Here is a 13,917-nt window from a genome sequence, read left to right as displayed (position 1 = left end):
TAATTGCCCACCCGTGGCTTAGACCAAACCCCAAACTAAGTATGATAAATCTGTTATGGTTGCAGCTTAGCCCTGCTTGGCTTACTCAGATAACTATTGAAGTTAACAAGACTATTCGTGAAAAGGGAGCAGGTCTAGGTCCTATATATTTTCTCCATTGTAGCTGTTTGGCATTCTTATTTGTGCATCAGCTAGTTCAAATTTCAAGGCTGCTTTATTATTCTTTTGCCCTGGGATGGGGTACTGGGTCAGATTCCCAGTCCACATGCTGCAGTCTACTCAGGTAACTGTACTGACCTGGGAATCAACAGGTCTTACTCCTCAGAGGATGTACAACCGGAAGCCAGGCTCAGTTACCACTGGGCATGTCTACATGTGCAATTAGTGTGACTGAATATACTCTGGCTCAATTTGAGCTTGAATAAAATGATCTGGAAATCAATGTCCACACATGTGTTTTTTACTACAGTGTAGGATAGTACCTCTGTCTGATGGGATTATCCTATGCTGGAGTAAATTAGTCTAATATGCACTAATTGTGGTGCATGCATAGATGGTGACCCTTTACTGTGAGTTAAATTAGTTTAATGTGCAGTAAACCGCACATGTAGACACGCCCACTGAGAGTCCTCCCCTCTCTGAGTCTGACTTTTACACCAGTCCTGGAGGTCTGGCATTGGCTACAAGCATACCAGGAGAGGGCCAGCCCAACCCAGATGCTCTCTTTAACCCTTTTCTTGCCAGGGGATAGTCAGTGCACACCATCACATGCCCCAAGATTCACACACATATATCCCAGAGAAGAAAACTTCTTCTTCATTTGACATTTCCAAATGAACTAAAAAGGCTACAGAACGTGATCTGCATATTTCAGAGTTCACAGGCATTCATTTGAATATCTGTAGCTGAGAAAACTGTGTTTAAAGGATAAAAGATATGTCTTAGCTTCAGGAGTCCCTGTAGTAACCAACTAATAAAACCCTTCATTTCCATTTCTGATGCAAATATAGGAAAATGCTGTTCAAAAGCTAGATTTACTATTTATGGCTATAAATTGGGATGAAAGCTCCTGCAGCTTTTTTAAAATCTGACACACTGCTTAAAATATAAATACTAGTGACTGATTTTTTTTAGATGAAGGTTATCAGAAGCAAGATTTGGCCATGATAATGCACCAGCGTTAATGGCATTAACTATTTCATTTACGAAAGAAAATAATTGGAAACATTTACTATGGCAGTGTATAGGTTTATAGTTTTGCAGTATAAAATAAGAACCTTATCTCTAGCAAAGCTTGCAATTTTGATGTCAAAATACATAATTTCCAAATTAGACTACAAAAACAATTCCTTTTAAATCCTAATATTTAGGACTTGAAGTATTGTGTCCAGTTTTGTGCCTCACGCTTCAAGAAGGATGTGTACAGATTGATGAGACTCCAGTGCAGAGCAACAAAAAAGATTAGTAGCCTGGGAGGCAAGACTTATGAGAAAAGGCTGAATGAAAGAGGTTATATTTAGTCTACAGAAGAGAAGACTTGGTGGGGATTTGATAACAGTCTACAAATGCCTGAGAGGTGATTACAGAGGATGGAGATGGGCTTTTCTTTGTGACCATAGGGGACAGGATTAGAAGCAATGACCTCAAGCTTCAGCAAACAAAATTTAGGTTGCAGATTAAGAGGAACTTTGTAATTATGGAAGTGGTCAAGTATTGGAACAAGCTACCTAGAGAAATTATGGCATCTCCACCTTTGGAAGTTTTCAAAAGTAGGTCTGACAGACACTTGGCTTGGATAGTTTAGTCAGGGATGATCCTGCCTTGGGTAGGGAGCTGGACTAAGTGACATTGTAAGGATCTTCAAGACCCATTTTCTAGGCCTGTGCGAAACAGCAAGTATTCGCTTCAGATTTGGATTCAGTCGATTCAGAGGGAGAGTGATTCAATTTGGTGATTTGAGTCACTGTCCCAATTCGATTTGGCTGATTTGGGTCCAAAGATTCGGCGCTGATTCGGAGATTTGGACATAGACTAAACAGGCAGCAGTCCTCACCACGCTGGACACAGCTGCCTCCAGCTGGTAAGTCTGTTGAGGTGGATGGAGGGGGGAGGGAAGGGGTATGTGGGGGAGGCAGATCAACGTTCCCATGGTGAAGGAGGGACTGAGACTGAGGCTGCGGATGGGACAAGCTGTACAGCCAGGGCAGGGAGTCATGGGACTTGGGGAGAAGGGCTCCTGCCACTGCATGCCACCAGTCTGGGAGGCCATGGGAGTGGCCGTGTGCCCCCAGATATGTGTGGTGCAGGCTGGGATGGGCTGTGCTCTGGACAGGCAGTGGCTGGGGCTCTGTGGGGGAGCTCTGTGGGGGGGCTGCGATCTGGGCTACGCTTTGGGTCAGTCCTAGCTCCACCTGCCCTGCGGAGCACAGCCCAGCAATGGGCAGCTGGGGCTAGCTTCCCAGAGTGCAGCCCTGGCTCCGCCTACCCCACAAAGTGCAGCCCGGCAGTGGGGGCTTTCTGTCTGGAGTGCAGCCCTAGCTCTGCCCGCCCTGTGGAGTGCAGCCCAGTGGTAGGTGACTGGAGCTAGCCTCCCAGATTGCAGCCCTGGCTCCGCCCACCCTGCAGAGCACAGCCCAACAGTGGGGGCAGCCTTGGCTCTACCTGCCCCATGTAGCATAGCCCAGCAATGGATGGCTGGGGCTAGCCTCCCAGAGTGCAGCCCTGGCTCTGCCCACCCCACAGAGTGCAGTGGAGTGGGGTCTATGGGGTGGCTGCAGCCACCCTAAAATTCCCCATATCCCCTGCCACCAGCCCTTCTCTAGTGGGTGCACATGCTTACTGCCATTTCCTGCCGCTGCTTGCCCAGACAGGGCAAAGTCGCAGCTTTATGGGAGGTGTGGGGAGGCTGGGCAAGCAGCGGGAGGGCATAGCCCCCCTCCCAGCACCTTCCACTGCCCGCCCAGAGCACAGCCTGGTTCATCTCACCCCACACAGATCCAAGGCACATACCCACTCCCATGCTTTCCCAGACCAGCAGCATGCAGCCGCATGCAGTGGCAGCAGCCCCTATCCCCAAGTCCTGCGCCCCTCCACCCCAGCTGGGCAGCTTGTCCCAGCCCCAGCCCCAAACCCTCCCTCACTGTGGGGGCATCAATCTTCCCCCCATTCCCCTTCCCTCCCCCCTCCACCCACCCCAACAGACTTACCAGCTGGAGGCAGCTGTGTCCAGTGTAGTGAGGAGTGCTGCCTGTTTAGTCTAGGGCCAAATCTCCAAATCAGCACTGAATCTTTTCTGAATTGATTCAGAGGCTTCTGATTTGATTTGAACCTTTTAATTGGTCTACCGATTTGATTTAGATTTGGAGATTCAGCCGCAGAATCGGGCCGAATCTCCTCTGAATCAAATCAGCCACTGAATCTTCTCACAGCCCAACTATTTGCATATGACCTTATTATTCTATAAATCAAATGAATCCTTTTTATTAAAAAAAAAGTTGTTCTTCTCCAGAGGAGGAAAAAAATAAAAATAAAACTTGTCATGACTCATCCTATTACATGAGGGCATATTTGCCAGATTTTAATGTTAGTTATATTAAGAACTCTTTTCATGCATATTTTAAGTACTGTGTCAATGATGCCTTAGCTGAAGAGGTTTAGAATATCTGCTAACTGGGGCTAGGGTTTCAGCATATAACTTTGTAAATGCTTGAAAATACATGCCTTTAAATGTCATCTGCTGGCCTACATTTACTGTAATGGGATGATGCTAGCAATCATAGGAAATTTTGAGAAATTTCCCTACTGCAGACAAGGTTATTGATATATATTTAAGCCATCATCCTTGTATACCCTGAAGCAATTCTACAAGTATATCAGTGTAACCCTGGTATAACTCCATTAAACCAGCATTTGTCTGGAATAAGTCCAAAGCCAAAACATGAATGTTATGGTCTCAGATAAAATTATATCTTGGAAAGGTGTCTCTTGGCATTAAAACAGTTTTTTAATATATTGAAAGTAAAATCATCATAAATGGTGTCTAATTCTGAAGGTGTACATTTTTCTGCACGTTTGAATTTGTGTACCTAAAGTTTGACGTCAAATTCCTCCAAGCACTAATTCTAGCATATGGTCTTTCCCACCAAAATCTAGGTGCACTAACTGAGAAACCCATACTTTGACTGTTTGGTCTTGGAGCCAAGTCCAGCAGTACTTATTCCGTTTTCACTGGGTGCAGCTACATGAGACATTTACTGCACACTAGACTAATTAGCTGTGGAATAAATGTTGCACATCTACATGTATATCCCTAGTAAGCTGGAGTAAACTAATTTACTCTGCAGCAGGATAGTATTTGTAAATACAAATACTATCCTATTGCAGATTTTTTACTCTCCAGCAGTGCACATGTAGGTGCTGCCCCAGCTGGCTGGGGATGAGGGAGCTGCCCCAGGCTAGTGTTCTGGGACCCGGTCAAGCCGGTCCAGAAGAGCGGTTCGGTAATGGGATCGTCAGGCAGGCGAGTGGATGAAGAAGGCTGAGACAGCGTATCTGGTAACAAGAATATTTTACTTATGCCTCTGATGACACAGGCGTAGGTGGTGAACAATTGCTTGGTTACAGGTAACGGATAACAGGCAACTTGACAGACAACGTAACAGGTAACAGGTAACGTAACAGGTAGCGTAATAGGTAGCGTAACGCGACGAGTCGACAGTTCGTGAACGCAGCGAGCATGCAACGGGAACGGGGTACGTCTGGAAGGTCGAAGACGGGGAGACGTTGGAGGGTGATCAGGCCACCAACTTGCCTCTGAGGTGTTCTCTGAGGTCTCCCCCTTGGGCGGAAGTTGAACGAGCTTTTATACTGTGGGCTGATCAAATGAGGGACTGCCAAGTAAGGTGCCGGATAGTTGACATGTGGCACGCCCATATTTGTTGGCAACGTCAGTTACTCAGGGTGGGGTATGCTGCTCGCTCAATCTATTGTGACAGGAGCACTTAACTATTCAGAGGACTTGTGTATGACATGCCCCCTTGCTCATGGCACAATGGATACACGGTTTTGCTCAGACGACTACTTCGTCCATGAACTCGTCAGTGTCAAGGGGTTCAGGCAAACGGGTATATACAAAAGCAGATAACTTTACAAAATGGTCTTTGATAACTTGTAAAACACAACATCCCATACAGACAACCACCGCAATTGTAACAAACGGCAATAATACAGTGATAAGGGGAGTTAACAAATGCATAAGCCAAGAAGACGTATCCCATCCTAGCCAACCAAAGATATTAGCCAACCACCCTTTTCCCAATTCGGAGATCTTATTTGTATCCACTGCAATCTTTTTTATTATTTCGATTTCCTGTTCTAGTGGAACGGAGATGTTAGGGATACTAATGCAACAGTGAGTTGTAGACAGATTAAGGTATTGGCATAGCCCACTGTGGTGAAGTAGCATGGCGTCTAGGGCTAGCCAGTTTTACATGGTCATAGCAGACGTACTTTGTAACTGCTGATTGAGTAAGCTAAAAGCTTCTGAGGAAGAATTAGCTAGGCCTTCAACTTGTTCTGCTAATTCAGCTATAGCTATCCTTGCCTTAGCGACGCCTATTCCCCGGAAAAAAATAACCTTCAACCACCCATTGCCTTGTTTCGGCAATCTTTTCGGCCCGAGGGAGAGAACTCCAAACCGGGGCGTGGCGTCTAGGGCGACGAAGCACGGTTGGGCTATCTGGGTGAGAAGTATTAATGCTTAAGGGATGACAGTAGCTAAGAAACAATTAACATTTGTTATCGTGGCTGGAAGGGTAGTATATAGGCGCCCGTCTGAACAGGCCCATAGTAGGCCAACCGGGGCAGGGGTGTTGATATTGGCGCAACTCTGTTTCCTCCATCTGTCAATAGCTAGCTCGCTGGGTAATTTAGTGGTGTTGGGCGGTCGGTCATATCCATGACACCACTGGCTAAGGGTAGCGGCCCTCTGCACGGGATAAAAGAATGAGGACCATTTTAATGGGTCGGAGATATTAATGGCCAGGGTGGCGTCCCACGTAACTAACGAGGCGCGGTGATTAAGGGCAGCACCGATAACGGGGGTCTTAGTAACTTTGGTTAGTGGCCCGGGTGGAAGTTTTAGGAACCACGGTGGATTGGACTTTGTCAGGTCTCACGCTAAAGAATTATCGGGCCTGGCCCAGTGGACCCCCCTAGGGTTAATTCCCCACGGAACCTCAGAACAGTTTATTAAAACTGGAGAGTTGTCTACTGGGTCACCCAAGAGACTTGCAACGGTTTTTGTGCAACTTGTGGTCGCCATACTCCTTATCGTTAGATTTTTGGCCCACGTGTAATTGTGCTCTATGAGTGATTGCTGGTGCACCTGGGTATCCACAACCATATTATGGGATTTGTCCCTATTCCTGGCTACAAACCACTCACTAACATTATAGGCATATACATAGAGGCTCAACACTGGACTGGTAACTGAAATAGGTAAGCGTATGCACGCAGTTAGTCCATCCTCAGTGTTGGTTGCCTCAGCCCACGTAGACAGCATAGTTAGCACAGTGTTCGAGTCTTGGGCTGAAACACTCGTGGCATAGCAGATGAGGATTACCCTGAGTACCGCCTGTATTCCTCTAGAAGGAAATCTCTTGTCTTCTCCCATCTTGTTGGAATGAAGGACCGGTCGTGAACGCAGGCGGACGTCCTGTAGAGCCTTTTTGCTTCTCGTCGTCGTCAATTTCCACACTTAAGAACCTGTGGGAGATAAGACTTGTAACAGTATTTAGTTATCTGGAACATTCGTTGGTGGGGTGCGCCAAGTTAACCAGTTATGGTGTGCTACAATGAGGGGGCGGTCGGGCTTTTCTTCTAATAGAATAAGTGTTTGGATATGGCTCGGATTTACAAATTATCCCCTTATGGACCGCTGGATAGGATTAACGAGGGTGGGGTATCGAGAACTACACTAACTCGTCAGGTTGGAACTGAGGTTCCCAGGGTAAGGGTTTTTTGGGGGCCGCCTCGTCCCATAGAGGTTTTGTAGTGTTTAGTGCGATAAGGACATCATGATTGTATTTAGTCCAATTTTTGTACGTCCCCCCTCCCCTGAGATGAAGTTGTTCTTTATATAAGCCAATATGCCTTTCCATGACACCGTTGGATTGCGGGTGGTATGGCAAATGAAGGTGCCATGTAACGTCATGGAGGCGGGCAAATCTATCAAGCACGTTAGAGTTAAACGGGGGTCCTCCGTCCGATTGAATTTCATGAGGAGTTTTCCAGACTGCAAACGCCGCAGTCAACGCGGTGATGACGGCGGTCGCGTTGCTCTTTTGCAAAGGGACGACTAGTAACTGACGCGTTCCTAAATCGACGATGACTAGTCCCTTATTTGGCAATTTCACCCTCGGTAGCGGTCCTAGTAGATCCACCTGCCACGTCTTTCCGGGGGAAAAGTGTTCTGGGTTTAGCGCACCCGCGTGGTGATCGGTACGATGGCATTTCTCTTTCGCGCATGCCTCGCAACTCTAGGTGATTCACCTCCAGTCGGCTTGGGAAGCATACAGACCCGATTCTTGAGCTTTTAATTTCCATCATCGACAGCTGGCTTGGGGTCCTGGGTGTCCCCATCGTTTGTGGAGCCATACTAAAAACGGATCGGCTTTGGGTGATGCTCCTTGAGCTGATACCATTAGAACCACATCGCGCGGCAGAGGATCTTCTAGTAGCTTATCGATAGTTGAATTTTCCGTCTCTGTTGCTGTGCCCATCATGATCTTATAGATGTAAAGGGAATCAATCGCTATGACTGGAACGGGGAGTGTGCCATCGTGATGATTGAGGCAGTGTTGCACGGTCGCTTTGAATCCCAAGAGCTCACAAAGTTGAGGCAAGTCTTCTCCCGGGGTCGGATTGAACATTTCGGCATCATGGCAAGGCTTACAATAATACCCATAACCCCCCCTGTTCCGGGATGTTCCGTCCGACCCAATCCACGCTGGAGCCGTAGTTCAGTATAGGACAGGTAGGTGGTCGTCGACTGGGTCAGGGGTGGGCATGGCATCCTCATGTTTCCAACAATGCCAGTGATAATGGTGGTTAAGCACCAACGTATTCTATGTTTTGGGCTCCCCTTGGAAATGTGGGTCAATTCTTTCTGGGTTCACTGAAGGTATTAACGTTGCAAGAGGGGCTCAAAGGGTCCCGTGACCCGATGACAGTGATTCGGCAAGCTGGCCTGCAAGAAGGGTCTTTGCTAAATGTCTGTAACGATTTTGTGTGGCTTGCAAGGTCTTATGCGCAGTGAAGACGACCTCATCACGGCTGTTATGCACCATGTCCCATACGTGGGTGGCGGCGTAACCGAGGGTGATGACTAAAGGTTCGTTCAAATTAATAGCAGCAAGTGAGGTGTTTTTGATAGCTGTCAAGAGACGTTGGAGATGGTCGTCATCTCTTGCAATCCATGGTGTGGATTTTTGGGTCTTCTCACGGAGTTGACGCTGTAACTTTGCAACGATGGGCAGGTGCAGAGGAGAGATGTAATGCCGGTACCAGTTGAGGTGGCCCAGGAGTCGTTGAAGTGATCTTCTGTCTGTTGGTACAGGGTGTATTAAGGGCTCCAAATCTGGGGGCCCACGAGTAGCACCACGTCTGGTGGTGCTGTCGAAGGTTGTACCCAGAAACGTGATATTCGCGGTGGGATGTAAATGCGATTTTTCTGAGTTGACGGTCCATCCGTCCTTTTGAAGGTGGTTGACGAGACGAGTAGCAGTATCTCTGACGACCGTGGTATTTCGACCCATGATGGCGATATCATCGATATAGTTCCAAATCTTATACTCTTCGTTCCGTAGGTTATCATTCGTTGCTGCAAATGTCTCTAGTGTGCGATTCATAGTGCCGGTGGCTAATGACGGAGAATTACGATATCCTTGTGGGCAAACCATCCATTTATACATTATTCCCTCAACACACATATTCAGCACTCCGTCGGGGTCAGTGAGCGGGATTGAGAAGAACATGTTCTTCAGGTCCAGCGTAACTCCGACCCACGGGTCTGCTTGGTACTGTGCCATCTCTAGCATACATTGCAGTAGGGTTGACTGAGTGGGCTGTGCAAGTGGTTGACATCGCTTATTAACTTCGCGGTAGTCTGCAACCAGGCGGGCTTCGTTGGGCCTGCCAGGCTTGGCCACTCCCCACCCTGGAGACAGGTAGGTGCTGGCCGTAACTCGCGCGATCCATCCTGATTTTCAAGTCCTTGCAGGAGGCCGGTAAGCGATTCTCTTAAGGTACCTTTCGTTGGAATAGGATGGTATCGCCAGACGGAGGTGTTGCGGAGCGTGGGTTTGTGTCGGTCAGATTTGGGCACGGTAATTGGAAGTGCCTGGAGTATACGTCTTTTGAGATGCAGTGCTCTTAGTCCTGGGATACCTAGAATGTTGGTATTTCCCAACACTGCTTCTAGTATAATGCCTTGGGTCATAATTCGAACTTTGGGGGTCGTGGCCACGGAGTTGAGTACTTGGACTTGGATCGTTTTCGAGGTCAGCATGTGTGGGGTGGTATTGGTAATGACGTTGACCTGGGACCCGGTGTCTAAAAGAAAAGATACTCGTCTCTGATCATTCGGGTTCCTTGGATGTTGCACTATGAATTTGGCGTAGGGACGGGGGTCGGCAGAGTCTGGATGGAGGAGGCCGCCGGCAGAGCCGCCGGCCGTTACTCATTTTTTGGCTTGTCCCTGAACTTGAATCCCATTGAGTCGGCTAGATGACGTTGGCCTTCATCCCCAAGGGCACGCAGCTGTTGCTTCGTGAGCTTTGTATGGTTAAGTAAGAACCCAAACATGGCTCTTTCCTCGGGTGTTCTCGATGGCAGCTGGCGTGACTCTCATTGAAAATTAAGTTCCGGACTTTTCGGCTTCGGGGTCTCGACTGGGTATGCCAAAGGTCGGGTGTTCGCATCGATAGGAGTTTCCTCGCTACGCTTCATGAGTGCGTGCAGTCGCGGGAGGTGACTTAAGAGGTTCCCTGCTGGCTGACCCGCCATTGGGTTAAGAAAGAGTCAGATTGTGATAGCGTCTGTCCCTCTGTACACCTCTACACAGACGTCTATGGCCTCCAGAGTCGTTGGAATTGCTCCGGGGTTTGGTAAGTGGCGATGAGCCCATCTTTCCTTGCGTTGGGCCTGCACCAGTCCTAGTGGATGTACCCTTGGATTCCACAAAAGGTACGATACTCCGATTATGGCCAAGAGAAGTTGTTCCGCATTGGCGTTCTGTGGGCGACCCTCATGCCAGGCGTGGGGTTTATGGGTCACTTGTCCCACCACAAGCGCCGGGAGTGGAATGGGCCAATGAGTGTTTTCCGTGATCACATTCAGATCGGTGGCACGTCCTCCACTCCACACCGCTTGTGGCACTTGCTTCTTCTGAGTCTAGTATGTCAGATCCGAATTCTACAATCAGTCATCCCAGCCATATGGCTAGAGTTTCTTCAGGTTTCACTTTTGATTCCCGACAAAGTTCTTGTATCTCTGGTCGGGTGCGCGTGCGATATGTAATGGTAGTGCGTGTGGTGCCTTGCGCATCTGTGACATGTTTTACTAATGCTATCGGGTGAGCTGCAGTTGGAGAGGGGCGTTCCACGTCAGATGGGAGCACTGGATACAATTTTTCTCCCTCGTAAGGGGGTGGTTTCACTGCTGGCGCTATGTCATGGGGTGGAGCCAGGGTCGGGGGCATGGCTAGCCACTCCCCTTGGGCGGCTCCCATTTTTTCGCGCCCTTTTTCCTCCTTGGCGCCTTTTCCTGGGGGCGGGGCCGACCATCCCTCTTGGGGCGGTTCTGCATTTTCGCGCCCTTTCTCATTTTCACCGGCGCCATTTTCTAACGGCAGCTCAGAGCCCCCCGCTGCCTGCTCCAGTGACTCCATGTCCACTGTGCGCAACTGAGGCTCTAGGTTGGCGTTTTCCCATAGTAAACCCGTTACCGCGCGGAATAACGTGTTTATCACCTTTCCTTTATTCCATTTTGTCACCCCCCATTTTGCTGCTTGGTGGCCCTCGGTTTCTAGGCCTTCCCGGAGCTGGCCTAGTTCATGACCACGCGATCCGGGTGCTAGGGCCGGACAATTAAACCAGTCTGGCGGGGTGGGCTCCCCTCCTTCCCACAGGAACCGCATGCACAGGGCGAACTCCTGGGCAGGAGTCGGGCCTTCCACCTTCTTAGTCTTCACCTCCGCTAGGGACAGGGACGATACTGTGTCCACGGGCCTAAAGTGGATCCGGTCGCTGGCCATTATGCAGCCGAACGCCTCTGGGGATATGCTTACTTTCCACTCCTTCACAATCGGCTCTTCTCCCCTGACCGACAAATAGCCTCCAAGGAGGTTCTCTCCTTCCCCTCCAGCTGCCCGATGGTAGGCGATATGTGCCCAAAGTTCCTCTGTGTTATCCACGCGGCGCCCCCCCCGTGCGCCATGAGGAGCACCAGATTAAATTCTTCTCCACCACATTGCCTTTTGATCCTGTTCGTGACGCCATGTTCTGGGAACCGGTCAAGCTGGTCCAGAAGAGCGGTTCGGTAATGGGATCGTCAGGCAGGCGAGTGGATGGAGAAGGCTGAGACAGCGTATTTGGTAACAAGAATATTTTACTTACGCCTCTGATGACACAGGTGTAGGTGGTGAACGATTGCTTGGTTACAGGTAACGGATAACAGGCAACTTGACAGAAAATGTAACAGGTAACAGGTAACAGGTAACGTAACAGGTAGCGTAATAGGTAGCATAAAGCGACGAGTCGACAGTTCATGAATGCAGCGAGCATGCAACGGGAACGGGGTACGTCTGGAAGGTCGACGACGGGGAGACGTTGGAGGGTGATCAGGCCACCAACTTGCCTCTGAGGTGTTCTCTGAGGTTTCCTCCTTGGGCGGAATTTGAACGAGCTTTTATACTGTGGGCTGATCAAATGAGGGACTGCCAAGTAAGGTGCCGGATAGTTGACATGTGGCACGCCCATATTTGTTGGCAACGTCAGTTACTCAGGGTGGGGTATGCTGCTCGCTCAATCTATTGTGACAGGAGCACTTAACTATTCAGAGGACTCGTGTATGACAGCTAGCAGGTGACCTCTGGGACCCCCTGCCAACCGGGGCTTCTCCAACCTGGCTCAATGTGCAGCAGTCCCAGGCACACATGCAAACAGTGCACCCAGGGCAATAAACTCTGGAGCAATAAGTTTTGTGTTAATATGCACAGGTAGATGTGCCCACTGAGGCACAACTCTAACTGCAGTAAAAGTCTCAGTGAACCTCAAATGACATTTTTTTTTCAGTTTCTTTTGAACCACTACAGAATTAGATGATGGGTAGTATAAATTGACAAAACAATCTCTGGCAAATTCTGATCCCAGATTTGCAGAATCTTGCTTCTAAATACCCTGGAGGGACCTAGGATAAGGAATAAGACTCTGAAAACAAATCTGGCCATTAATCTGAGGTTTCTGTTCTGTTATTAGACCTGCATTATCTTGATTTCTTCCACCAAAACAAAATGGTTAGTATTAATACAAAACAGAAAGTTATGTGTGGAGGATTTGGTAAAGTGAGCTTATTCTAGGCATTTTATTTTTGAAGCCTTTTCATCAGTTTATTAGCCTATATTCTATCTAGCCATGAATAATGTGATAGTGGTGATTTAAACTAAATTGCAGCAATTTATAAGTTACATGTCTTAAGGCTAATCTTCCAAAAGGATTGTTTTAGTCTAGATTTACAGTATAATGGTGAAGTGGAAGATAAAACGAAAGCATACTGTCCCAGGTTGGAGTAATTTGTCAACTGTGATATGTTGACAGAACCTCAAAGCTAATTGTCAAAATTCCCTGAACTTAAGCAACATGTTCTGAATACCTCAACCTTCCAGAATAAAACTGGCTTAAAAAATAAGAAGAAAAAGGAAAAAACAAAGTGTTAAAAATGCCTCAGCCTCCTGTACTCACAAAAGAAAAAAAATATAATAGCAATGGGTTTCCCAAATTAGCAACCAAGACTTTGTCATGCTTGGTGCATACATATAACAATAATAAGATGTGTCTTATTTCTTGTATGTCTTTTTGTCTCAGACCAACACAGCTACCAAGTACACCCCTGTAACATGGAAGATGCTGAATTTCAGCCAATTTTGCATTTTAAACTTCATTGCAGAACTACAAGGAAGTTTTTTTTACCTCCCTGCCTCCCATCTGACACCTTCAGGGAAGGAACTCTACCTGATCAACACATCAAAGAGCTACTCAGCTCAGCTAACAAAGATACTCTCATGGACCCAGAGGGACAGACTTCCATCTTCAGCTGTCTCTGTGCAAAAATGAAGTTTATTTCCTACCTATGGGGACTTTTTACCATCTCGTACCATCTTCACTTTTCCCAGAGCCTGACGAAGGGACTTTGATCCCAAAAGCTTGCAGAAAAGGACAATTTTTGTGCCATTTTCCAATTGGTCTAATAAAAGGTATCATTTTGGAACCAAGAGTTCTAGTTTTTTGTATGTCTTTTTGTCTCAGACCAACACGGCTACCAAGTACACCCCTGAAACAATAAGATAAAGCATTTCTGCATATCATGAAACAATAGCAGGAAGATAAAATTAAAATCATCAGGGAAGGAGGACAAGGTGAGCAGCCCTGAATAATGTACTGTATAAACAAAAGTCTCAGCCTAGCTGCTGTTGTCGTACCTACACTGGCAATTCCTCTCGCAGGTTCAGTGTGAATAGGTATGCAAGTATCCTTGGTGTCATTGTTTAACTTGCATTTGTTTTATTTTGTGTATCAGTGACTGGTAGTCTTCAGGAAGACTTCAGGAAGGCCTTCGATACGGTATCCCACCCCATACTGG

At 47.7% G+C, this 13,917-nt stretch overlaps 1 protein-coding gene across 4 annotated transcripts in view; it reads left to right on the top strand.

Moving 5' to 3' along the window:
• The window catches only part of GALNT18 (polypeptide N-acetylgalactosaminyltransferase 18), a 546,174-nt gene extending 532,629 nt beyond the window's left edge, over nt 1-13,545 (top strand). For all 4 annotated transcript variants that reach the window (XM_059722681.1, XM_059722676.1, XM_059722677.1 and 1 more), the window contains one exon: nt 13,143-13,545. In XM_059722681.1, the coding sequence (XP_059578664.1) occupies nt 13,143-13,391 (249 nt within the window). In that variant the 3' untranslated portion in view covers nt 13,392-13,545. The remainder of the gene's footprint in view (nt 1-13,142) is intronic.
• Nucleotides 13,546-13,917: the final 372 nt, after the last annotated feature.

This window comes from Alligator mississippiensis, chromosome 2 (genome assembly GCF_030867095.1).
Source record: "Alligator mississippiensis isolate rAllMis1 chromosome 2, rAllMis1, whole genome shotgun sequence".
NCBI lineage: Eukaryota > Metazoa > Chordata > Crocodylia > Alligatoridae > Alligator > Alligator mississippiensis.
The sequence above is the reverse complement of the archived record's forward strand: the minus strand, read 5'-3'. Positions and strand labels throughout refer to the sequence as shown.